The sequence below is a fragment of the Cyprinus carpio genome, chromosome B9 (genome assembly GCF_018340385.1).
Source record: "Cyprinus carpio isolate SPL01 chromosome B9, ASM1834038v1, whole genome shotgun sequence".
NCBI lineage: Eukaryota > Metazoa > Chordata > Actinopteri > Cypriniformes > Cyprinidae > Cyprinus > Cyprinus carpio.
The window spans coordinates 12,373,826-12,401,408 of NC_056605.1; the positions used below are offsets into that span (position 1 = coordinate 12,373,826).

Genomic DNA, 27,583 nt, shown 5'->3' on the forward strand with positions numbered 1-27,583 from the left:
CGAGGCACGATTTGACACAGGATTTTCAGAAAGATCTAAACTAATAGACAATGTTTTGCCGACTATATTGGATTTGAAAGTAATGTTGCGATACACATGAGTAACTGTTTTTGTTACACTGACACTTTTGCTTTGTCCGTTATTACAGATTGTTTGATATGTACTGAGTATTTATGTGTCCATCTGTGAGGGATGTAGGCTGTCAAACATACACAACACAACTGTTCAATCATAACAGTGGTCGTTTACTTCCGAGTCTACATTCTGCCACGCCTATTCAAACAGAGCGTTCTGATGATGGGGGTCAAAACAGGACTGAAAATAACCTATTACAGTACTTCAAAATGATGTTTTTTGATGCAAAAATATTGATAACATTATAAGTGGACCTCAGAGAACAGTACAAAATAAAAAACAAAGGCAGTTCATGACCCCTTTAAAAATGAAATATTGTTATAAGGGCTGCACGATTAATCAAAATAAAACATGCAATTATCAAATCACAAAGGCTGCGATTTAAATAAATTCATACCACAGGCTGCTGAATGCTTGATTCTGATTGGTTGATAAGGAAAGGCTCAGCTATGAAGTAGTTCCTGGTCTGTTGATCGCATTATAGTTCCATATCACCTCACCAAATTATTTCAGTTATTTCAAAGGTCCCATCAGTGATACAGCACACAAATATGACAAACAATACTATAAAAATGGCATACAAGGATGTGCAGGAAGAGCCAATTAACAGTTAATTTTGTACATTTCTGTACAGTTATGATAACAAAAACTCTCATAAAAGACAAAACACAAAATAAAGTTAAAGTTGAATAAGACTGATTTTATATTTTATTTTATTTTTTAGATACTGCAATATTGTTAGCATTTTTTGGCCACGTTAATCATGTATGAAAACCTGACATTTTTACAGTCCTAATTTCACTACATATTAATAGCCTTTATCAGACTCTATTACCTGCGATGTTATTTGTCTAGAGTTTCACCAAGCAAACTCATTCTCCACCAACCCCCAAAACTCTTGCCATTCACTGTGTAAAGGTTAAGGTTAAAAGAGGCAAAGCTAATGAATAAATTAATTAAGGGAAATGAGCAGATGCTTGTTCAGGTCACAGCTCCGCTGGCAGACAGCTCATCAGCACAATAAAATGATGGACTCAATCTGGCGAGCACAAGCACAACTACAGCGTTTTGGCACATGCTGTTGTGGAATTTAATTCTTACAGACACACACGTACACACAAACTGCTGGCTATCAGTTCGACGGCACAACTCAGAGCACAGCTTCGAGAATGGACAGACTATTTCATTTGCTCTATCTGCATTACAGCACAACAACGACCGTCCAGTTTTTCAGCAGGCCGGAAGATTTTGCCCTATTCATTTTCTCCTTATGGGTTTCAACTCAATAAAGCATCCTAATCTACGAATCCACCAAGACTTCCGCAGATTTAGAACACCATTCACAAATGTTGTACACATCCTTTGCTCATTATTTATTAAACATTTTGGCTAATTTAATTGTGCTTTCACATATCAATAAAAGCATAGCACAGCATAGTGTCTACAATGGGCAGCGGCACTCGCATGATAAGTCAAGTTGAACACATTATACCTAATCCGTTTCACAGATTTTTCCTCAAAATCGATGCAGAAAATGTGAAAAAGAAAGGATTTTATCTGGGCCTGGTGATTTGTCATAGCAATAAAGCACGAAAATTAAGAGAGGGAGAGAAAAGACAGAGAGAGAGAGTGAGATGACAAAAGAGACAGACAAAATATCAGCAGGAGCTCTTGTACAGCAAAAAACGAAACAGATTTCACAGAGCAATACGAAGACAGCAGATGACAGATACAGTGCCGAGAGTCTGCATGGCTGTTTCGCAGAGATTTCAAGCTGAAAGAGTAAAAGCATTGACCACAGTACACAAAAGATGATTTATAGATTATCTGTGAGAAAACCCCCAAAAACAAACAAACACACCAGAATCAAACAGAAAAGTGCTCCACCTGAAATCAGTATGGGTTTCACAAAGATCATCCTTAATATGTTCTTGTTTCCTATTAGTCACCAACCATCAATTCTCTTATAGCTGATACATTTTGCTTAAAGAGCAGGTCATATGGTATTTTAAAGTGTCCCAATATTGTGTTGGAGTCCCCTACATCAGGTTTAAATGCATCTAAGGTCAGAAAACATTGTAATTTTCTCAGAATATACATTTAATATTAGAGTCATTTGCCAATGATTAGGAAATGATTCGTTTCAAGCAAGTTCGGAGCAAGCCCCTCCCTTCCTCAAGCCTACTCTGCTCTGATTGGTCAGCTGGCCAAACCTGTTGTGATTGGCACAGAGATGAGTCCTTGAGCCAGTTAGCCAGCGCTACCATTGACAAAGCACCTTTACATAAAACAATAATATAATCAATCCGTTCTTATAATGACATAAAATACAAAAAACACTTATGCAAGCGAATCGTGCCCACAGCTAAAGTTTAGCTGCTAAACTGTGAACACTAGGTGGATACGTTAGCCGAGTGCTAACTTGACTAACTGATGAAACAATACAGTTTGTAAACCAAAATATGTCTACTGTAATGTTTGAAGAATGACAAACAGAAGACGCTTGGTCTTAACTTTTAATCAGAACGCAGAACAGTTGTATCACAGGAGCACCAGCAGAAATCACTCATCTCTCCCGCATTAACCCTGTAACTGCCAGTGCAGCACAATAAACAGCAGTTTCACAATTATTATAAAGTCTGTGTGCAACACTTCATTCTTTATTATTAAACAAAGTAATTAGAACAACGTCAGTCTACAATAATCGACATATTCTTAGGTTCACTGCGAATTTTTAGAACTACTTCAGTAAGACAGTAATATCGTGCTTTACCTGGAAACCTAAAGCTGCACTAGGTATACATCACATATTGGCACAAAAAAATTATATTTTGAGCACTCAATTGAAAATGTACACCTAACGTATCAATCGTACTACTTACAGGTCGTGGTTCAGAGAGCTTGTTAGTCCAAATTAAGAAGATTAGAAGCCAACGAAGATAAAAGCCCAGATTAGAGAAGCAGTTCTTGATAAAATGACAAGCACACAACAAAAGGCTCGAATTGTATTTCTGTGGTATCCTTGAACACCGCGTCTTCTCAACATGATGTAAACGCACTAATAGCAAAAGTGTTTGTGGGCAGATCAGACTCTGTTCGTATTTCGCGGGCAGGCGGGGATTATGCAAATGTGTACCCAGTGACATTCAGGCAAACAGGCAAAAGGGTCGAAAATATAACGACTCGTTACGGCGATTCAGAACCGACTCTCTCTTTTGAGAGACAATATCTTTATTTATCATGCACTTTTTTGATTAACAACTTTGCAGATTGTTTTCATTTAAGGATAGCTACGTTTATAAACTGCAAAAGAGAGATTTTTCAAAAACCCATCTGACCTGCTCTTTAATTTTTAAAGTGATAAGGAGTGATTTTTTGGTTATACTTGTGAGGTGATGTTTTGTCCATTCACATCAAGTCCTGCATCTCTAAATAACACAACACTGCAACACAGTAGCTCTCAAACAAAAATCTTAATTCAGTCCCTTAACAATGTATTAGTTATTTAATTTTGAATTTGATCTATTTTTTATATTGTATTTTATTTTTTAAACAGAATTTATTTTTATTATCATTATTTTATTTATTTATTTATTATAATTTTTTTTGAAGAAAGAGGGTTTTGGAAAACCTACATTTTAGATTAATTTTAAAAGTGTGATTTCTAGAGCTGGAAATGTCACATTAATTAAAATAAATCTCAGTTGGCATTTTTAATACTAATGGCTCTAAAATATTTTATAATGTAGAAACTGATTCCAGATTATTTTTTAAAAATCTTTAACCTGTATAATTCACAAAAAAAATGTAAATGTTATGGGGCCTTGTTGTAATAATTTATATAGTATGGGAGTTCACAGTTTTTCTTAACTTTGAGTCTGATGCAATATTCACATCATTATCAGAACAAATGTTTGAATATCCAAATAATGATTCAGTATCTAAACATTTACTCTAACAAGGAATCTAAAGCATCCCTGAGCATTCCCAGAAGTGTGGGCTGGGAACATTACGGTATATGACCATGCAATTACATTTTGACTGGCAAACAACCAGCGGGAATGTGTGCCGATCATCAAAATGAATGGGTTGAAGGATTCCAAATATAACAGGGATATCTAGTTCCACTGCGACATGGAGTTTTTCCAGTTTGACTTTTGGCTTTTCTTGTCTTTGTAACAGTAGCTGTACAGAGGCTCTTTGCTGCTCTTTTCCCCCTATCAGGAAGGCGCTTTCCGGCAGTTAGCAGTTTGGCAGCAACTGAGTCAAAAAGGCATTTCCTCTGTGGATAACCTACTCCTTTCTCCCACTTTCACTTCCTGTCTTTCTTTCTCATTCCATACGGATGGCTTTAATCCTCTCACCGCCGATTCAGTGTTCCTCTTTATTCATTTTTTATTCATGGCGACTGCTGTATAATTCCCGGCCGTCTGAGCCCACTGCAATTCATACCACTCTGACAAATAAGCTCATGGAGAGTGACTGGATTTTCAATAAAAAAGAGAAATGGTGACAAAAACAGACTCGTTTGCATAAGTGAGTTACTGCACTGGCCACAGATTTCGCATCGACAACGGTCCTTTTGTTGGTCATTATGATTTACATTATGCTAGCATAACACAGCAACCACAATCCTGGGTTAAAGGGAGAGCGGGGGGAACCCAGTTTATTTGACTACGCTGCAGGAGGATCTGCTTCCGCTACAGCAGCCGCACCTGCCACACCTGGACTGAAGACACATGAGAAACAGAGGATGAATGGAGCAGAGCTCACACACCTTTTGACCACGACATTTAAATGACCTTTGCAGTCATTCATCATTCAGAAAAATATATATATATATATATATATATATATATATATATATATATATATATATATATAAAATATATAAATAAAATAAAATGAAATAAAATAAAATAAAAAGGAAGATAAGAGATAATAAAATAAAATAATAAAATGAAAAGAAAAGAAAAGAGAAGAAAAGAAAAAATAAAATAAAACAAAATCAGACTGAGATTTTCTAGCAAATATAATAGGGATTTACCCCTTTAAACATACCTAGAAACATGTATTTTCACTGTAGAAATTTATTATAAATATTATATGTCAATTAAATATTTGAGATAAGCATAACTAGAAAATTTTGTATTCACTATAGAAATGTATAAAAAAGATTTTATTAATTTCCATGAAAGTTACAGTTAAAGTAAAATCGTCTGATATTATCAGGTTTTCCATGACATCTTAATAAAGGTGTAAGTGAGGAAAATGTTTCATTTTGACAGAGCGCTCTTTTGATATAAGATAATAGATGTATAGAAATATCAAGAATTCAAACTCCTAACTCTTTAACTATCATTATCTATCAGAAAGTCAGGAAGATTGGTTCAAGATTTCAAAAAGCCAACAGCATTTAAATGTCATTTTAAAACAGTCTGACTGAATCATAAAATAATAAGACAACAATGCTCCTAAAGGCCCCATAAGCCCTATTTTTCAGCCCAAACTTTATGGGTAAATAGAAAATATGACAAAAACCTGCACTTGTCAGGTCATGGGGTCTCAAATTAAAACCTGTTCCTGATTTTGATCAGAAGACGGGTCTGTTGAGTGTCTAGACATCTGCAGACTGATGTGCAGGGTGAGCACCGGGCTCAGGTTTCTCAGCAGATTGCACGTCTGTGACCGTGAACCCTGTGACCCCAGATCTGTTGACCTCTGTGACCTCTGTCACGAAGAAGCACATCTGGGGTCCCCGGTGAAGAAAGTGCTGACACGGCCGTGAATCAGACACAGTCGGCCTGTCTCAGCCCAGTGGCCTCCGTAACAGTCCCATCAATTACAGCAGCACCACGTTCCTCCAGCCGAATCAGTGTGACATAAAGAGAGCACCTCCTTCTGTTCAGCTGACACGTCTCCTCTATATGTATGCTTTCCACATTCTCCCAGGCCAGAAATCTGATCAAAACAACTTCTAGCTACACAAACTCAATTTACAAGTTACTGTGCACTGAAACGTTTCTGAATACAAATCAAAAATGCAAAACAAGTATGTGCTGCATTCTCAGTGTGGCTATAGCCAGTTTTCTCTGTCAGGACAGATACTGTCATAGCAGAGTAACAATTTCAACACAAACTTGCAAAAGCTAAACCGTCAACATGTTTATACTGTAGCTAGATTATACCTGAATAAAAACCAGAGACATTATAATAGAGAGGAAACTGAAATGGAAAGATATACTCAGGGAAGTCAATGCAGACCATCACTGTTTGATTACCAGCATTGTTCAAAATATCTTCTTTTATGTTTAACAGAAGAAAGAAACGCATACAGGTTAAGAACAACGTGAGGATGAGAGAATTTTTGCTTTCAAACGGATTTCAATAAATACTCCAGTTTAATACCACAGAAATTTGTGATATGACTACAAAGTTTTTTTTAATCATCACAGTAATGCAGGAATGCAGGTTAAGTATGTAGGACTGCACACTTGGTCAAGCATTTACATCTACATTTATGTTTCTAATCTTCACAAGCATCTTAGTAATCGAAATCCAGAACACTTTATCACCTTAATTTTCCATCATGCAGAGTAGTTCAATACTAATTCCCTTCATTTGTTAGTCCCAGGGGCAGATATTCAATACAAGATCTTCTACACACACACACACACACACACACACACACACACACACACACACACACACAAAAAACAACTGCTCAAAGTCACACGGCACGAATCCAGCAGCAGCAACCTGATGTGATGGCTGGCAGATCTTCTGCCCTGTCACTAGGCACATGGCCATCTAGTCTCACCTCCGCACAGTCTGTGTGCCGCCCACGTGTCCGCACATGCTCACACTCCAAACATGCCACAAACACACTCAAACAAACAATGATGGAGATATCTGCCTCAGCATACACTCATGTGCGCCTCTAATGAACACAAACATGCGCTAATGACCCATATGAAGCAGAAAAGCTCTGAAATTGGATTTCTTATCGGATGAGCCATGAACGGCTCTGATTTCATCTTAAAGGGATTGTTCACCCCTAAATGAAAAGTCTGTGATCATTTATCATTTATGACTTTCATATCTTATTTTATGTTCCACAAAAAAAAGAAAATCATACAGGTTTGGAACAACATGAGGGTTAATGATTAATGATGACAGAATTTCCATTTTTGTATAATCAAAGAAATAATCTGTCTGTTCACACCATTGTTAATAGTAGTATTATTTATATTATTTACTCATAAATTCAATTAGATTTTTTTTTTTCAATTTATAAAATAAAAGTTTTAATATTTGAATTAATCTTTCGTGCTTTTGTCAATTTTGTTTTCATTTTAATGTCAGTTTAAGCTTAATACAGTTTTCATGTGTTTTTTGTCAGTTTGATTAGTTTCTGGTTTAAGTTTAAGTTTAAATTTAATTTCATTGTTTTAGTTTTTTAAACATTTATATGTAGGATTCATTTATTTTTACTTCCAGTTTTAGTCATTTTACTACTTAAAATGATTTCATTAAGTTAATTTATCTAATGTTTATATTTTAATATTTTTTTAAATAAGCTTTAGTTAATAATAACAAAACTGGTTCATATTATAGTAAAGGATGATTCAGTCACTGTCGATCAAAACAGCTTGTCACTTGTGGTTGTGGCTGGTTAGGACAAAAAGATTTTAAAATCGCATTTTATTATTTGTCTTTTCATTGTGCCTGGTTAGGACAAAGTGAAACAGACTGACATTTTACTGACAGTTAAATTCTCATTACTGCGGTGGCACGCCAGCGTAGCCCCACCCACCATGTAATCCCATTCTGCATGAACATATTCAAATAAATCATGGCATGATATCCTGCCTGTATTGTGCCTTTTGTGTATTGCAGCATTTTTGCATTTAGAGTGAACAAAATTATGTGTTGCTGGGAACTTACCACATCATTTCTGGGAAGGACGTGGTAAGGCTAACAACATGCCTTAAACTGCGGCAAAATCATTTCAGAACACAGTCTCTCGTGGAGTAGTGCTGCAAAATAATATACAACAGAGGACGGCTGCTTTTTTATCAAGAACAATGAGAGGGGAAAAGGAAAATCATAAACTACAGCGGCCGAGAACGCTTGTGTGAAAGGACAGGATTTAGGAGCCATTATACATGTCACCATGAAGAACAGCAGAGAGGAGGATAAAGTGGAAAATGGGGGGAAGGGAGAGGAGGTGTGAAAGGAGGGAGAGAGGAGAGGTAGAGGAGGTGTGTGTGTGTGTGTGTGTCTGGGAGATCATTCTCCCTCTGCAATTAAAACAGCTGCCAAGGTTAATCTATGCCTGATCGATCAGAGGCTTCTCACACTCCGTTCACAGTCTTCAGCTGGGAGATCACACCGTCCATCTAAATGAAGCTTGCAGTGAATGTGTGTGAGAGACTCTGAAAGCAGAAGAGCGTTTCACGTTTTCTGAGCAGGTGTACGGCTTACAAAATCAGTGAAGTACAATGCCAGAGACCAGCAGATGTGTGCTGCTGCTTCTTCTGCAGATAACAACAGCCCTGTTCCAATCCAAGCCAAAAGTCTGAATAAATGCAATGGAAGTTTGCTAACTTTTTTCTGCATTGAATCAATTCATGTCAAGCCTGATGCAAACGCAAGACATTTTTTGAAAAAAAAAAAAAAAAAGAAATGTATGATGATGCAAAGTATTTTTTCAGATACAATCCACAAGAATATATGAAGAGTTTATTTACAAAAACAGATAACACAGTTTTAACATTTTAACTTTATGTTGTGTTTTTATTGCTTTTTGATGTTAGTTAGCTGTATATTTTGTGTTATTTTTTTACCTAATCAAAATAACCCATCTGCAGTTTGATTGAGATTAATATTTAAAAGCCATAGGATTTACCAATACTAAAAAATAAAAATCTAATGGCTCTTTCAGATTTGCATTTGAGGAATTTAGTATTTTGTAATTTTTCTTTATCCTTCACTCAACAAAGAAAAGGTGGGGTTCAAATATTAATTTCGACATGACTCATAGTAAATGATGCTATAATTCAGCAATTGCTTTAGCAATGTTGCTATACTAGAGATTTTGTGCATTTTTTCTTTGTACTGATGTTCATTAACCTGAATAGAATGACAGAATAATATAAGAAAGATAGAAAAATGGAACAGTAGATAGAATGACAGAATGACAGTATGACAGATAGATAGATAGATAGATAGATAGATAGATAGATAGATAGATAGATAGATAGATAGATAGATAGATAGATAGATAGATGGATAGATGGATGGATGGATGCAGATTGAAATGCTTCATAGGTCAGAGTATAAAACATTTTTTAAAAGACAGATAGATAAATAAATAAATAAATAAATAAATAAATAAATACTAGGCCAGGAAACAGAAGCTTGGGAAGCTACTATTTAAGAAACAACAACAACAACAAAAACATGCAAATCTTTAAAAAAAAAAAAAAACAACATGCTAAAAACCAACCTAACCAAAATATAAAAAAACAACAACAACTGGATATTCTAAGTACAAGCTTTTAAACTAATAGGAATGCATTTAATCTTTGTAAAATCTTCCTGCATGAAAGTCTGTGCTGTAAATCACATACTGCATGTCAAACATAAAAGCTAAAACAGTTCAGCCGTGTGACCCACAGAGATAGTTAAGAGTGTATTGTGTTGATGTCAGAACAGCTGGCTTCACTGTTCATCACAGTCAGCAGGTGTGCGCACGCACAGAAACAAACGCTAACAATGTGCTTGTGATGCAGCAGAACAGCATGTTTGATAGCGTAAACTGTGAGCATCATCTAAATCTGTGTGTTTGTAGAATGAGTGTTTTTCCACCTTCTGCCCTTGTTAGAGAAATAAAAGAAACAGTGCCACCCTAATCTTCCTAAACTGTCGCTCACTCTGCAGATTTCACAGGTTGGAAAGCATGTGCCATTCAAAAGAGATTCCCCTCTTGGAACGCGACACTTGCGCAAACAATTACCATCATTCCCAGGAATATGTTCGAACGGAGGACATCTTCACGTCTGCTACACTACAGGATTAAAAGTGAAATAATTCCCCTGTCACAGCCTTTGGTTCTGGTATGACATCCTCCTTCTGTTGAAATTCTGCTTTAAAGGTGTGTTTTTTCTTGTGCTGCCCATTTTCTAAGAGCACAAAAGCTGCCATAAAAAAAAAATGAATCACCACAGCAGCTCTCCAACGTAAGAGAGTGGGGTGAGGGAAGATTTCCAAATCTGCACTTCACTTATCTATAAAAACCCATGCATTTACCGAATAACACATCCGGTGCCAGGAACCGTGTAGTGGAGGGGTGAAAATATTGGTAAATGGATTGTATAAAAAGTGAGGATGTCAGCTGCATCACACTCAACGAGGAACACATCAGCGAGCATGTGTGGACATCGTCCATCAATGCAAGTGTCCGTGCAAGTGCTACATTTTGCACAAGACTGCAGACTTTATTCACACGTGTTGCAGACTGCTGATAATGTCAGTCTGGTGTCTCTCGCTCTGCGCAGACAGCGGTGAGAGACAGCTGCGGTTGGGCGGGGTTTGGATGTAGAGCATGGCCTCGCTTTGCACCCTGTTGCTAAACAGTGTAACACAAAAAAATAGGGTTTGACCAGCTATGTGGAGGAGGTGAGGGAACAAACGGTTTCGGTGCCGTCTGAGGATACAGAAGATACAAGTGCACAGACATTCGGCCTGGTAACACTTGAAAGCAGAAAGAGGATTGGCTGACATTGAGTCTTTAGTTCTCAAACTCTGTGGCCTCTTCACGCAGGCATGGCGCCAAACATGGGGCTCCCTCCCCTGCATTAATACATTCAACCTCTCATCTTGTCTTTAGAGACAGATTAATTTGAATGTTTTTGTGCAAAGTTGATTTCCAGGGTCAAGCCTTCAAAGTTTAAACATGCATTCATTAGCGATGGCTTTGAGAAACCTAAAACCTTTTATTTTTCCATTATTCCCCAAATCAAAACGCGCTTCTCAAGGCTTTTCGCTTGAGAAGTCGTGCTAGGGGAGAAAGAGAAAACGAGACTAACAGTAAAAAAAGTGCACTGAAAAGAGGTGTGAGAAGCGAAGCAGCATGCAAATAACTCACTCTTACAAAGTCTGACAGCCATTGATTTTTTTTTTCCGTATTTCACTCTATTTTTCACTGTATTGTTTGATTGCGTTTGTGGTGACTCATTTCTGTCCTTTTAGCAGGGCCATCCGGCACTTTCTTTAGATACACTCTCAAAAGCAACACAAAAGGAGAAAAAGAACTGAGAGGGTCAGCAAGAGAATGAGAGGGCACAAAGAAAGAGGTAAAGCTGGGGTTTTGTCCTGAGGTAAGGCATTAGACAGCTCTAGGAGAGCGAGGATGGGAAATGAAAGGTTGTATGGGTTAGTTGAAAGCGGGAGTTCATCTGAGCCAGACTCTAGCAAAACACACAGTATTTATTAACCAGGAACACTATCAGGAGGAGCTGACGGTCTACTCATAGTTTAAACAAATTGGTGGCATTGCAATGTTCAACGTGATGAACTCAGAAGATAAAGTCTGGATTTCTAATTTCAATTTAGCCAGTTGGATTTTTGGGATATTGAACTCCTGGTTTTTCAATATAGAAAGTAGTTTTCTGGTTTAGGCAAGTGAACTGGTCTCCCAGTTTTGGCCAAGCTGGAGTTCAACAAGTTTGCCACAAGGTCTCTCAGTCTTACCAACTGACAAATGTCCAAAACCCCTGTAGAACAAGCAAAATGACTAGTGAAAATGAACCACATTGTTGTCCACCTTTCTGTAAACACCTCCAAATTAATCAAAATTGATTAGCTTGACCAGTGGAAGCCAAGTTAAGAACTGTAAACCATCTTAGGTTTTTACTTCAAAGGAAGATAAATCATTTGAAATGCTGTGTTTTTCTGGTAAATAATTCTACTAAATAATTTTTCTGGAAAATATTCCTTAAAAAATTGTTTTAATAAAAATTTTAATAGTAGTTGTTATAGTACTACTATCATTACATTAAGTGATATATTTCTGTCACAGTTTCTTCCAGTTAAACCGAACTTTTATTTTGACAGGTTGCTGTGAAGACCTGTTTTTTATTGTATTTTTGTGACCATGGACCACAAAACCAGTCTTAAGTGTCAATTTTTCGAAATTGAGATTTAATAAATAAGCTTTCCATTGATGTATGGTTTATTAGGATCGGACAATATTTGGCAGAGATATATCTATTTGAAAATCTGGAATCTGAGGGTGCAAAAAAATCTAAATACTGAGAATTCACCTTTTAAGTTGTCTGAATGAATTCTTAGCGATGCATTTTACTAATCAAAAATGATGTTTTTATATATTTACAGTAGAAAATTTACAAAATATTTTCATGAAACATGATCTTTACTTAATATCTTAATGATTTTTGGCATAAAAGAAAAACCTATAATTTTGACCCATACAATGTATTATTGGCTATTGCTACAAATATACCCCAGCGACTTAAGACTGGTTTTGTGGTCCAGGGTCACATATGATATAACAAAAGAGTTTCTTAAAAAAAGAAGATACTAGATCCATAAACAACTCTGATATGGGCTGAACATGCACAATTTGTCAAATAAGAATGATAGCTGGCAACCTACAGAGTTCACCTATGACTTAGGAATCATGGCTTATGTTGAAGAAGCCCAACAGTCAGATCTTACTGTGATGTTGAAAACTGACCAGGTGCTAATTCTAAAAATGAACACAGAGACTCTTAAAGATAAACTTGTATTTCAAAAATGCTTGGGAATACAATAGAGAGCTACTTTCCAGCAATGTGTGGGCATTCATTTTTAAAAGCCGTGACCTCATGGACGAGAGGATGCTGACCTTCAATCGACTACAGAGAAGTCAATACGACTATTAGACTATTGAGTTTTCTTATCCAACAATCGAGAGCACAGTCGATACAGTAGTTAGTAGAAGAGAACAAAACAGAGTCCAATCCACACAGTGTGATTTATACAATCAGTTAAACCAGAATAGCACTCGATCCCATAATGCACCACGTTCTTTATTTGCAGACACAGTTGCATTAAACGCAGTTAGCGTTAATGTGTTTCTCAACAGTAAAATCACAGTCACCCACACATAGATTAGTAACCGAGTATGTTACTCTCGGTCAAGTTAATTTTAGCAAGCTTTTTCCTTTTTAGTGCTAATACTACAATAATTAAACTGGCACTCACAGTGAAGCTGTAGAAATGAGCTAATGTGACAATTATCATCCTAAAGAGTCCTTCAGTATATTATAGATGTGGACTCAAACACTGTAATCTGATGACTTGACATAAAACATATTCAAACAAGAATGTTACAGAGATCAGCATGATTTGTGGTGAGGCTGATGACAATAGATCCTGCAAGACCAGTTCTACTCCGTCAAAGAAATCTAATACGGGCGTTGACTCTCAGACGCAGACATGGAGGTTTCAGATGTGACCTAGAGATGAAGAAGCGCTCCGTTTAGTGATTGTAGGACTTACGGGTGGTGCTGGTGGGGCTGGGCACCCAGTTCTCTGTGAAGTTGACGTTGCACATGTTGGTGCTGCAGCAGCAGAATCTGTAGGTGCCATTCTGGATCTGTGATGGCGTGGTGGTAACCACGCAACGGTCGTCATGGCAGTCCTGCTGGTCGCCAATGTAAGTCCAACAGCCTGCAAAGAAGGGATGCAGATGGTTGAATGAAGGAGATACAAAGCCTGTAAGAACGTGTGGGAATGAAAAACATTTCTGTGTGTATGTGTGTGCGCATTTTAAAGTGTGCATTTTGTGAAAAAGTCATCATATTGTATCGTATTATATATATATATATATAATGTATTTTAACATGACAATGAATTAATGTATATTATATATTATATTTAACATGACACTGAATGAAATCATGAATATCAATTAAGCTTTTATTAAGATTTCTAAACTATCAGACATTTTTGTTTAATTTACTGAATGTCCTAAAACACAATCATGCAACCTATTTATTAGTTTACCATTAGTTTAGTCAAGATGTTCTCATGTTTTTATAAACTAGAATGCTGTCATTTTTCAGTGAGTAAAAAGCTTAGCATATAATAGTAGCACACTTTAAAACAACATGGATGTAATGCTGAACAAGCTTTTTTTTAATGAACATATTTTATGGTTGCACTGTCTCTTTAAGAAAAACAGAAGTCAACAGACAGTCCTCATAAGTATATTTGCAGAAGTTTTTGTGTGTTTGAGTTCATACTGACCTTGTTTGACCAGGCGGATCTCTCCGTCATGTGTTTTCTCCCACAGGCCGTAGCAGCGGCTGCTCTTGCTGCACAGGATGGTGTTATTTTCTCTGGTGATGTGCCAGTCAGCAGCCACGCTCTGCTCATCCACCTGCTGGTGCTGGTCATTAAAAGCACACTCCCGCTCTCTCTCCTCACTCTGAGCAGCTGCAGAGACACAAAATGAGAAAAAAAGAGATGAGATTATTAACAGAACACACAACATCCATCAGGAACACTTCCTGTAGGCCTACATACACACTACGGAAAAGCAAAGTGATCATTATTTATTCCCTTTAAGACAAGTCAGGCCACATGGCAGCCTTCTTGGTGTCTATTATATATGTAGACAGATATTTTAAGTCACCATGAAATGTATTTTCTAAATGCATGATACATGTTATCGTATTGGAAACGATTCATCCATGTAGGTTTACATTTTTTAGCATTTTTTGAGCTCATAATTTTTAAAACAATATTCATAATTGGACATGTGTGACCCTGGACCACAACATCAGTCATAAGGGTCAATTTTCTGAAATTTTGATTTATACATCATCTGAAAGCTGAATAAACAAGTTTTCCATTGATTTATGGTTTGTTAGGATAGGACAATATTTGGCCGATATTTGAGGGTGCAAACAACAACAACAACAACAACAAAATCAAAATATTGAGAAAATCGCCTTTAAAGTCGTCCAAATTAAGTTCTTAATGCATATTACTAATCAAAAATGAAGTTTTGATATAACTGTGGTAGGAAATACACAAAATATCTTCATGGAACATGATCTTAATATCCTAATGGTTTTTGGCATAAAAGAAAAATTAATCATTTTGACCCATACAACATATTTTTGGCTATTGCTACAAATATACCCCAGCGACTTGAGACTGGTTTTGTGCTCCAGGGTCACATATATAGGACTTCTCTAATCATTTTGCTCCTTCAACCCTGCTCATTTGCCACCATTTTTCTTTTGTGTCTTTTGTGATAACCAGTAATGGGAAAAGATCAAAATCTCCAAACCTGTTAGCTAATATCACAGTTACATTTTTACATCACCATATATGTATAGAAGAATAAAGAATTTCAAAGGAAACTCCACATACTTCAAACACACATCATTAAACGAAGTTTTACACATCCCCTGCCTACTGAAATGTTCACTTATTAAATATTCTAGTAACTTTAATAAACTTTCAGCTCAGTACATTCATCTTTAACACAGATTTCCCCCACAATCAATGCAGAAATCCATGTGCCTACTTGACTTTTTTCAGTCCTACAAAATGATTTCCTGCCTGAAGGAAGTTGAAGAGTTTATTCTGTGTGGAGGATAATCAGGTTGAATGTGGACGCGTAAATCTGATCGATAGCTAAACCTTGATTAATCGGATGCAATAGGAAGGGCGGGGGGATTTGAAACGGTCCGATGGCTTAATGCTGGGAGCGAAACAACAGAACACCTGGGGCCTCCACGGCACCTGCTGCTCCTCCATCCAACCACGTACACATTCGCTTACATGCACACAATGCGCACCACCCAAAAAACCTCCATTACAAAGCTTCCCGTAAGTCTCTGTAATGACAACAAGGGAAGGGAGGGGGGAAACAACAGCGCGCTGAGCGTACGTGCAGAAAACAAACCTTTTGAGCACTGCCGTGTATTTAGAGAACACACAAGCGTGATGACAGATAAGGGCCCAAGCCAACGGGACTGCCCTCATTTCCATGAGGAGAGCAATCTACGCCGCAGCTGGCCAGTGCTCACCCCAACTGTATCCAATGAATTAATCCTCTCTCTCTAACCAGCACTGTCATGCAAATCATCAGGCCAGTGTCTGAGTTACCGAGAGGGAAGAATCATAATGCCACTCGTTTAACAGGCTTGGTGAAGTCACAGATCTGGGCTATTGTATTCACAGCGTTCAGACAAGTGAGCTGGGAGGGAAAAAAAGCCCCCTGGTAGCATCATCGCCGGTATCCGCGTCCTCTCCGAGTCCAGAGAGAGAGAATTGCCGCTGTATGTCCCTGGGGGAGGCCTTTGTCTGCTCCTCTACAGGAGCAAAGCCTGAAACGGCTGCACCGGTTTGTATCCCGCCGCACACACACACCAGCAAGTGGCAGCGTGAGCACGGATGAATGTGTCCTTAGCGTAGGACGCTGCAGGACTCCACATTATACCGACCAACCCTTAATCTAAAACAGGGCTGCTCGACCCGAGACTGAGGTGCAAAACGGTCCCTCAGCGGCTTGGAGGGAAAAAAATAGTTTCAGTTTGTGAGCCCCTCTTCAAGACAAAATACAGAGCTCCACTGGGGGCCGTAAAAGGCCACTGATGGTTCGGAGATGCCTCCCAATTACAGGGTAAAGATGGAGGATCCCGTCTCAACTGACAGTAATGAGAGCTGAGCCAGATGGATCCTCTTCACGTCTTCTCCCTCTTTGAGCGCTTTTGTTTGCGCAGTTACGAGAGAGTGACCGGGGTGTAATATCACATTCATGATTGATTGTGTATTTTAGGCTCCGTCTTTGTTTTTTAGTCAGTGAGACCGGTCATTAGTCGCGACAGTTTCCTGTAATTTGGCTGCGAAGCCGCGCACCTACCCCACAACACAGGGGTGCAGAGGAACAAGAGTGGCCTACAGCAGGGTCTTCAGATCCAAAAACAAAGCAACACACGGTGAAGGAAAACACTGTAGCGTTTTGGCTGGCTCCAAAGCAACGCCTCAGGCCGTAAGTGGCTTAGAGTTTGAGTGCTGGAGAAAAACAGCAGGACACTAAACCTTAAAGCAGGTCACTCAGACAAAATCGCTGTTTATTAGCATTTGGCGAGGAGCTTTCTCAACTGTCTCCTGAAGAATCAAGAGACTTTTCCTCTCTCAAAACTGACCCATGTTTCCAGTCACTTAGAAGATGAATGGTGAAACAGCCGACCTGACAGTGCATAACAAGGCAACACACAATTTGTTTGTCTTTGTTTACAGCTCTTTGCCAAGTTTAGGAGGTATATTACAGAATTAGGTTCTGAATAAAAAACAACATCTAGTTACTTTAAAAGTAGCATTTTTACATTGGTTGTGTTTCAGCTCTTTTCTTCTACACTGATGAATTTGATACAGGCAGAGGTTTGTGCGGGAACCTCCCTTAAGATTATATCCCACTTCTGCCTGCAAGAGATCTATGCCGATTTTTCAGTCTTGGTCTGGTTAGATTCTGTCTTGTTCTTGTGTTGGGCTAATTTTTCCAATTCCCAAAATTAAAGGGCTTTCCATTGCTTTCCATTACATACAACTGAAAAACATTGAGAATATCCAACCCTGTACCCATGTAAAATGATGTGCAATAGATAAAAACAAAATACATTTTTATTTACTGTATCAGAGTCTATCTAGGCTCAGACTCATTCCCAGGGACAGCACACACTCTGTTCCCTAAACGTGCATGTGGAACACTAAACAAGAAACACTTTCGCAAAGGCAAATGTCTGAATGTGATAGGCTGACTTCCAAAGGTTTGCCAGGAGTGAATGTGTGGCGATTTTTACCAGTGAGTGGTCCCTATAGAGCCCAGACCTTATGCTGTCAGGCAAAGACTACAGCAGATCTCAATAAATGGAATTGAAAGCTAAAATAAAATGCATTAATGATATATAATAAATAAATATAGCTATTGTTTTATTTTAGATGGGGTAGTTGTGTAGCTTGACAAAAATAGGAAAGCAGTGTCTGTCAACTGATGGCACATCACATCATGCCACACTGGCTATGTGTAGTTACCACACTGTTGATTATTATGGGAACAATTTAGTTTTCTTGCATCAGTGTAGAGACTTTGTTGAGGTTCTAGAGCTCATGTCTCTGTCATCAGCTCTGAAAGTGTCTGATGTAAAAAGATATAACATGTGACCAATAGTCATCCAGACACAGTGGGGGACTGGAAAATTAAAAACACAATATATATTTATATATTTTTTCTTGAAATCTCAAGTGCCGTTTTACCTCCAAAATAGGTCTGACGTGTTATCTGAACCTTTCATTCCTTCACAGTACAGCTGGGATGAGAGCATTCTGGTTAAGTGTTTTCCTCATACCATGATTAATTCAGCTTTCACCAACTGGCTCCGTTCCATCCGGACATGCAAGACAGGCATCGTCGAATCTTCCAAATGACTGGGCTCTTTAGAAAATTCCTCCACCTCTAGGTGGCAGGGTGCTCTGCTTTCTGCCGGGAGGAGGGTGGGTGCAGAGGAGGGGAGAGGGGGATTGTGGGATTGTTTTGGGGGGCAGTGGAGGCAGTCTGTACCAGCCTGACTCTTCCCTGCTACTGTTTGTGCACCAGCTCAAGGTTAGAGCTGCTGCTCGGAGGCCTGCCAGCATTTTCCCCAGATAACACTCAACTCTGCCTTACTGGGGACCTTCGGTCTGTGTTAGTCCCACCTCCCGGGCTTCATTTTAAAGGGAAAGCGCAGTCAAAAAAGCTGGTGCACTCCACAACAGCTGTAACTCACTTGTCAGCTGCCGCCAGGAAAAACAGAAAACGAAATTGAGCTTTACTATAAAGAATACATCAGAGTAAAGGACTACACGAATCTAAGCCGAGTACAGATCATGATTAATTTATCACGTCTCTGCTGAGGCCAAAAGCTAAAGCTGCGTCTGCCAAAGAGCCGGAGGGCTTGTAGCCGTTTCTTTTTGAGTAGATTATCTGAGAGGTTGGCATAGGCTCCATCTCCTGCCAATGTCTCTATGGACAGGGAAGCTGTCAGGCTGGCTCTCAGATACGGGAAGGCGGGGGGGATGGGGGGGGGGGGGGTGGGGGGGGGGGGGGGGGGGGGGGGGGGGGGGGGTGATGGTACTGGCACTGGAGGGGGCACCAGCAGAAACCTCACTCCAGCTTGGCCTAGGAGAACTCAGGGGCCAAATGAAAGGAAGGAGGATGGTTCAGCAATTCCAGGGCCATCTGGCAGAGCAGAACCATGCAAGACCATCAGGCAGTTAGATTAAGTGGCATATTGGTGTAATATAAAATTTCCTTGTACTATAGTAAGTAAAGGAAGGCTGCTTGTTTTTTTTTTTATACAAACAGATACCGTAGATCTTGTGTAGAAGTTTAAGTGTGGTATCTGTAGTGAGACCACAGTGACTCAAAAGTAAAACCATAAATTGCTCCTCATTACCACGGTTAGATCAATATAAGTACTGCACACTTCATTTAAAACAAAATGCATGTTCCACAAATATATATAATACATTAAGCAAACTAATAGCTTGGAGGTGAAGTGCAACTAGCATCATCAAACAGAAATGCAAAAATAATGACTGATTTCCAGATTGCTACACTCATCTGCAATTGGTCAGTCATACAAATAGTCTCGCCCCAATTTCATATTATTGGCTGATTCTATGTCACTGTGCCAGTATGGTCAGGATGCTGAAAGAAGTTTTACAATCCCACACAACCACAGTTTAAACTTTTTTAAAGAAATCAAACGGACAGAGGGATGCACTATATATATAGATATAACATATGGTCATCATTTAATGCTCACCTCAAGTTATTCAAAAACACATTATTTAATTTACATGCAACACTGTTAAATGTTCACATTTCAATATTTCCTTATTGTACACTTTCCAGTCGTGATGACTAAATTCACTTAGTGTTTTATTTTAAATGAATGTAGACAAAACAGTATAAAATTTTAATCAGTTTATCAGTTATCGGCCATAGCATTAAAATAATTTTCAGCTTGTGATTATTGGCTATAACATTTTTTAATATTAATATTTTAAGAACAACAATAACTGCAGCAGTCATAGACGCAATAAAAATAAAGATTCAGACACTCTCATAATTTTCATAAGCCTTAGTATACATTGAAGTTGGAGTACTTGATCCTAGTTTGATCCCTGAACCGAGCAGTTGCTCACACAGGCAATCAAAAAAATAATTTGGCTGCAATAGCAATTACACAGCCTTGTATTCATCAGGATGAGCTCAAGGCAGTGATCAAACACAGGAGAGAAAATTGACAAATCTGTATAACAGGTAGGAATTTATTTGGACCTGTGGTTTCATAAAGTAACATCTACCGATCCTCAGGGCCATCGACTGAAGGAAAAGCAAATCAGAAAAAATAAAACAATTACTGCTTTACAGCTTTTGTCCCTTTAGCTCAGGACAATTACGGTTCATTGTATCTCTGCGTTCACGTTTAATCAAAGCTGAAGTAGAAGAACACAGCTGCACACCAAACACGAGATATTCAGCTGCAGGGTCATAACATGTAAAATACATGAAAATTAATCTTAAAAAGCTTTTAATGTCAACGCTATCTGGCTTTATATGCTTTCCGAAACAAAAACAGGCCTCTAGATAATTAGCAAAACACAAGGCAGAGAGCATTTTATTGAGCTGAGCAGAGACTGTGGAGCTTGCATTGCTGCTCAGTTTATTAACAATAATCAGAGTCTCGTCCACCCCATCCAGGACATTTACCTTATCTATCTACCCCTGCAGGACACCAGCTCTCCATCCCTGGACACTACCAGTGATGTGTGCTTTATATCAGTAAGATTAGCTGAATGAATCTGAAAGCAGAATGGGCGTTGATGGATGCAAAACAACAATGTGGTTGCGGTGTTGGTTTCAAAACAGATTTCTGATTATCCAATAATCTGCTGATTATTTCTTCAATACAAATCTTACATCTTACACAATGCTTCCTTCAAGCATACATGTACATTGAAGTCTATGTAAAGAATGATATACACCGTAAGCAAAAAAATAATAATAATAATAATAACAATAATAATAAAATCAAATCAAAGCCTTGTTGCGGCAACCTAGTCCATTTAAAACTTTATGCTAATGACCTTCTCTGAAGTGTTTAATAGGAAGCACTTTGGACAAATTAGGTTGTACACTTTTTCCACCCACTGCAGCTTACTCTGCACCCTCTGGCATTTTTTCCAAATGCATTTTTGCAGGTTTTTTTTCTGCAATGTGACATCAGAGAATTTTAAAGTATGTCATAAAATGTAAATAACATTGAAAAAAAAAAAAACTTATTAAAATGCACGGATAATGTCCCAGTATACTATTTTACAGATTTAGTTTTTACAGTATAAAATAATTAAAAATAACAGCTTCAAACCAAAAAACAGACTCAATGCAAAATTGCAATCCAATTTGTATGTAGCTTCTGCAGGCATTTGATGATGCTATCATAAAAGCGATATTAGTGTGCAGTGGCTGTTTGGGGCCCTTTGGGAGTCTTGTTGCCATTCCTCAGGAGTTTGCAGTGACAGTCTCCTTCTCAAGACTTTGACTTCCAGGAATGAGAGTGCTAGTGCCGTGCATTACAGTACAGCTCATCCGCCTGTGGCTCTATCATTGCAGACAGACAGAGAGAGGAAGGTTTTCCCTGCAATCCCACTTCCTCCATAGAACAAATCTGACCCGCATAACTGAAGTCGCTGCAGTCTCATGTTTGCCCTGCAGAGAGTCGCTTGCAGAAGAACACAGAGATGTTTAAACAAAAGCGGCCAGCAAGTCAGTCATTAATCATCCGAACAACACAAAATTCTTCCTTCCAAACGGCCCCTGCAATACAGCGACGCAGTCCCAAGAATACAAAACCAACCCGAAGGAACCGTATCAATGCAAATGACTTTTTTTTTCTGCAACAAAATGGATGTGATTCCGAAATTTAGTTTGTTTCCTGTAAACTGCCATTACCATGGCTAAGTGTTTCGTAAATGGACAGATGTCACTTTAAGGGAGACATTCAGTCTGTTGGCATAGTCTAACGCAGGGATAGGTAACATCGATCCTGGAGTGCCGCTGTCCTGCAGAGTTTGGCTCTAACCCTAATCAAACACACCTGAACAAGCTAATCAAGCTCTTCAGGATTACTAAAGCTACAGACAAGTGAGGTTTTTTTTTCAGGGTTGGAGCTAAGCTCTGCAGGACACTGGCACTCCAGGACCGACGTTGCCTACCCCTGCTCTAATGCAGGACCGTAGTTTATTTTATGTGTTATAATGGATTTCTTAAAATGCAACAGGGCACTCTGACCTGAAACTCACAAAAAACAACACTCAATCTAATAAACAATCATGACCTCTGACCAGATCCTACTGCCTAGTGTCCTGACAGCTGGTGGGAGATGTGTACAATGCTCTGTGTGTGTATCTATGTCCAGACTTTGGGGGGGCTAAGTGGAGGAACAGCTAAGTCTGTCTGGACCCCTCCCCCTCCTTTTTTCTGTTGCACCCGGCTCTCCCTTAACGCCAGGGGGTCCTAAAGCTGCTTTGGCCAATGTAACCCCAGTGTCTCTTTCGGTGTCTGTCTGTCTGTCTGTCGGGGGAAATCCAGACTTTAAAACAAAAAATCAGGCTGCTCTGAGGGTCTGATTGTATATATATATATATATATATATATATATATATATATATATATATATATATATATATATATATATATATATATAAAATTATTATTTTTTTTTTTTACACAAATTTCACGCACAGCCAAAAAACACAACATAAAATATATATATATATTTTTTAAAATAAAAATCTTCTTCCACTCACATACTCTGGTCTGGAATAACCACAAAAACAGACGAGCAGAGTGATACAAACAGTAAAATGTCCCAGTGTTTTATTAGATACCATTCCACTCTCCAAATTAATATGATGTTTAAAAAATGTCTTTTAATGTATTTTTTTGTGTAAAAATGCCATCTAATATCATTTAAAACATAGGACATTCTATTAAAATTATTTACTCAATTTACTTCATAATATGAATGAGTGAGTCTTGGATGTCCAGTTTTTTATTTTGTCCTTTATTTAACCAGGTAAAACTTTCTGAGATCAAAAACCTCTTTTACAGAGGTGACCTGGCCAAGATGCAGCACCACACCTTACAAGAACACCACCAAAACAATGTGCCGACAACAATTAAAAACATTTACAAATTAATTCTTCCTTTAACAGTTGTTCATTGACACTAAGGTCTGCAACTTCAAGTTGTGTTGTAAAAAGTTCCAATCATTGGGCACCGCAAACTGAATTCAGTTCGTGCAAATGGAACCGAAAGAATGTACAAGTCCTTTGAGCACAGAGAATAAGCTCCAGGAGCTTTAGGCTAAACCCAAGATGGATTTATAAATAAACATGCATCTGCATGTTGATAATGACGTCCAACCAACTCTATTATTCTACCAATTCGACATTTTGTGTAAATAACCGTTCATATCTTTTTTCAAAACAGTAATTACTTCTTTCATTTACAACTGGATTCTTTTCAACATTAAATCAAATGGAATAATTAAACATTAAAATAAATACAGTTTAAAACATTAAATTAAATGCTGTTCAATTAAAAACATTTAATGTAATTTAATTAAAACATTAAATGAATGCAACTGAATTAAAACAATACATTTAATTGAATTGAAGCATGAAATAAATGTTACTGATTTAATTCAATTAAAACATTTAATTAAAATTAAAGTTTTAAAAAATATATTACAATTAAAAATATTGAAATTTAAAAAAAAATGTAAAATAAAAAAATAAAAATGTAATTAATTTACAAATGCAGACTACACGGGACATTTGAACTATGAAATTTTTGGTACATTATCACAATATGTTTTTTTGTCAGTAACATACATTTTTTTCTGTTTCCTGTCATAGCAGGGGTTGTAGAATAAATGCACTTGCCGTCCCATCATCCAGCATATCACCCAAGCAACAGACATTACACAGCTAAGTCTGGGTCTGACGGAGTCGTGTCTAGGTAGCAGCAGACAAAACACGCACACCCTAAACATACACAATCTCACGTATGTAAAACCTGTGAATGACGCGAGAGAAGACGCTATCTTATGGCAAAGCAGACAGAGAACTGGGAAACAAAGTAAAGTAAACTTTGGTGTAGAGCTGCAGCCGTATACGCCTTTTCCTCTTGGTTTGCATAGGAACTAGACATGTTCCTGCTTTCCTGTTGAACGGTGCAATTGCCCCTGAGTCATCTCGTCAAACTAGACGCCTAGTTAGTGCGACAACTGTAAAACATTCACATGAACCGTCTCTTGTGGCTGTTTCTCTCAGTTGGGTGACTGAATGGAGTTGGCAGCGGTCCAAGAAGAGCGTTTAACGAGTATGAATCAACAGAAGCAGACGCAATTAAATCGATTACATCACTCAGAGAACGAGGAAACATTTCCTCCTCTGTCGGCCCACCTGTGGGAAGCCACCAGAGGCACGCACACACCCTGTTATGCCGCAGTCACGCTCTTAGCACTACAAACAAATCTCTCTAACAGTCAGACTCCTACTAGGACAAGTCCTAACACGCTCCACATGCAGCAAGTATTTTACAATACGCGCCTTTTTTCATTGGCTAGACGGAAGTAGTAGTCATGCATACAAGAAATCTCTAAACGGGGCAAGTAATGTCAGTAAGTTCAATCAAAGATATATGCCAAGTTCTTCGAAACTACACTTTTCAAAAGTTTGGGGTTTGTAAGACTTTTTTATGTTTTTGAAAAAAGTGTCTTATCCTCACCAGGGCATTTATTTTATCAAAAACACATTAAAAACAGTAATATTGTGAAATATTTTTGCAATTTTTAACATAATTACTCCAGTCTTCAAAGTCACATGATCCTTCAGAAATCATTCTAATATGCTGATTTGCTGTTCAAAAACATTCTTATCATCAAAGTTGAAAACAGTTATGTCTGTGTGTGTCACGGTTTAAATATTAAGACTTTTTGTGGAAAATATGACATTTATTTGAATCAGAAACATTTTGTAACATTATAAATGTATTTTACTGTCACTTTTGATCACTTTTATTTATTTGAATAAAGAAAATATATAGCCTATACATTTATCCAAATCTCTGTAGTGCAGTCTTTGTATCCATATTGATTACATTCACTTATTTTCAAGAAAAAGAAAAGAAAATTTCTCTTAAAAATGTAACGTGGGGTAACAATCAAGTTAAACTTAATATCTTCTTTACACATTAAGTACATCTAAAACATTATGTTCTAAAATGTTTTTTTTTTTCACAAATATCATGAATTATTTCATAAATGTCATATTACATTTACCACCACATCAACTACCCTTTCCCTTTCTCATTCAAGTTATCTGATACTTAAAAAAAAAAAAAACTTTCTAAAAAATAAAAAATCTTACTTTTCAAGAATTTCTTTTTTTGACATGCTTTGTTTTTCTTTATTATGATAAGAAGAAAGTTGATCTTTATGATTTTATGCCTCCCCAAAAATTCAAAATTACCTTTAATTCAGAAATTAAACACTGCATACATTAGTTGCATTTTCAGTGTTTGTTTTAAGAAATTAATTGATAGAACAAAAAGACTGTCACGTCATTGACCCAGTAAATAGCTTTTACCAACTACCATCTATAGCCTGCCTTGTTTTTTTCGCAACATGGAGAGAGATTAATAAACATATAATCCTATATATGAGGCTGTGTTCAGCTTCATTAAGGATGGAAGGTCTTAATAAGGAAGCTTCATCACTGGGGAGGAAGCAAATTAATTATTATTATAAAGCATACTGACAGTGATGAGCAGAAAGAGCAGCCTGAAACTTCATTTAGTTTCACCCTGCCTCATACAGCCCATGTTCTAATTAAAAATGATGATCTGAGAATAAAAGGCATGCTCGGACATGAGCTTGTACATGCTCAACTGTCTCTATGTGAGCCACGGTCAGTTAGGCTGGATATCGACAGGGTTCGAGACTGATGGTAAGAGTAGACATGGAGGACAGCACCTGCTCTCCTAGTCGGTCACACTCCAGCGCCTGGACACGGCTCACTTTCCCTCCATCCTTCCATACGTTCATCCATCTGCTCAACAGAACCTGGACCTCACAGCTAATTGCATTATTGGAAGGAGTACATCATTACTGGAGCAACCATAAGTCAAAGCAACGAATCCTGATTCTCATGTGCTTTATTTAGGCATACAATATTGTATAAGCATAGAATTTTCAATGCCAAACATTTCAACATACCAAGACTTAACACAAGTTTTCAACTAGGGAGTTGAATAAGCAGTGATACCATAATTTCCACTCAACTACTCAGATATAGTTATGGATTTTCAGATGCCTGATGTCAATATCTTAGCAGGGTGGAATGCTAAAATAAATCCTTTTTTAATAAATCATTTAAAAATCTCAGATTTTTATTATTAATAATAAATATTCACAGCAGTGTTATCATGGAAACTTCAAAAAAAAAAAAAAGATACATTAGATTTAAAAATTGATCATTTATATTTATTTTCAAATGTGTATAGTATTATTTATTGATTGATTTGTTTTATTTTAGATAATGCAATAAAATACTGTAATATGTCAAATCCACCCATAAAAGTTCACCAATTATTCATCTCTGATACCACAGTCAATTCAAATCTGAGATTAGAAAGTTTTCGTCTGCCATTTATGGAGGCAGTAATGTCTTGCGCTTTCATGACAGGAAATCGTTGTCTCAAGGCCACCAGCTTGGCTCAATAAAACAATGCTCGGTTGGAAAGTAGAAGGTCAGCTAAGCTCTTGTGGGACAGCCACTATTTATAGTCCAATCCTACATCTAAATGATGCCAAGCCAAAACCCGAGTAGAGCCTCCCAAATCATGTCCGCCAGAATAAAGCTACTCTCTCAGCCTGCTATTTACACATCTGAGGCCGAGGTGCACATTCACATGCAAAGCATCACCTTTTCCCTTCCTTTGAGGGGTTTGGAGAGGGAAAGAAAGGGTCCAAGCAGGGCAATAGGCCTAGATTCGGACCCATCCCAAAGCTCTTAGCTCCTCAATAAATGCTGAATGGGCTCACAGCAGCATTTTGTGTTCAAGACGATGAAAGCCAGGAGAACTGCTGATCATGCGTAGAGAACTGGTGGACAGTCAAGACGTACATCGACTCCAATCTGTTGGGACAGTTTGCTTTGCGTATTTACGAGACAGAATCATGATGACACATGACATCAGGTTGCAATGAAATCAGATGAGCTTCACTGCAAAATAAATTTATGA

General features: G+C 37.8%; 1 protein-coding gene across 3 annotated transcripts in view; it reads right to left on the reverse strand.

Moving 5' to 3' along the window:
- bmpr2b (bone morphogenetic protein receptor, type II b (serine/threonine kinase)) overlaps positions 1-27,583 on the reverse strand; it is a 66,476-nt gene that overhangs the window by 23,161 nt on the left and 15,732 nt on the right. For all 3 annotated transcript variants that reach the window (XM_042730989.1, XM_042730991.1, XM_042730990.1), the window contains exons 2-3: positions 14,455-14,643; positions 13,705-13,875 (exon numbers count right to left, since the gene is read on the reverse strand). In XM_042730989.1, coding sequence (XP_042586923.1) covers positions 13,705-13,875; positions 14,455-14,643 — 360 coding nt within the window. The remainder of the gene's footprint in view (positions 1-13,704; positions 13,876-14,454; positions 14,644-27,583) is intronic.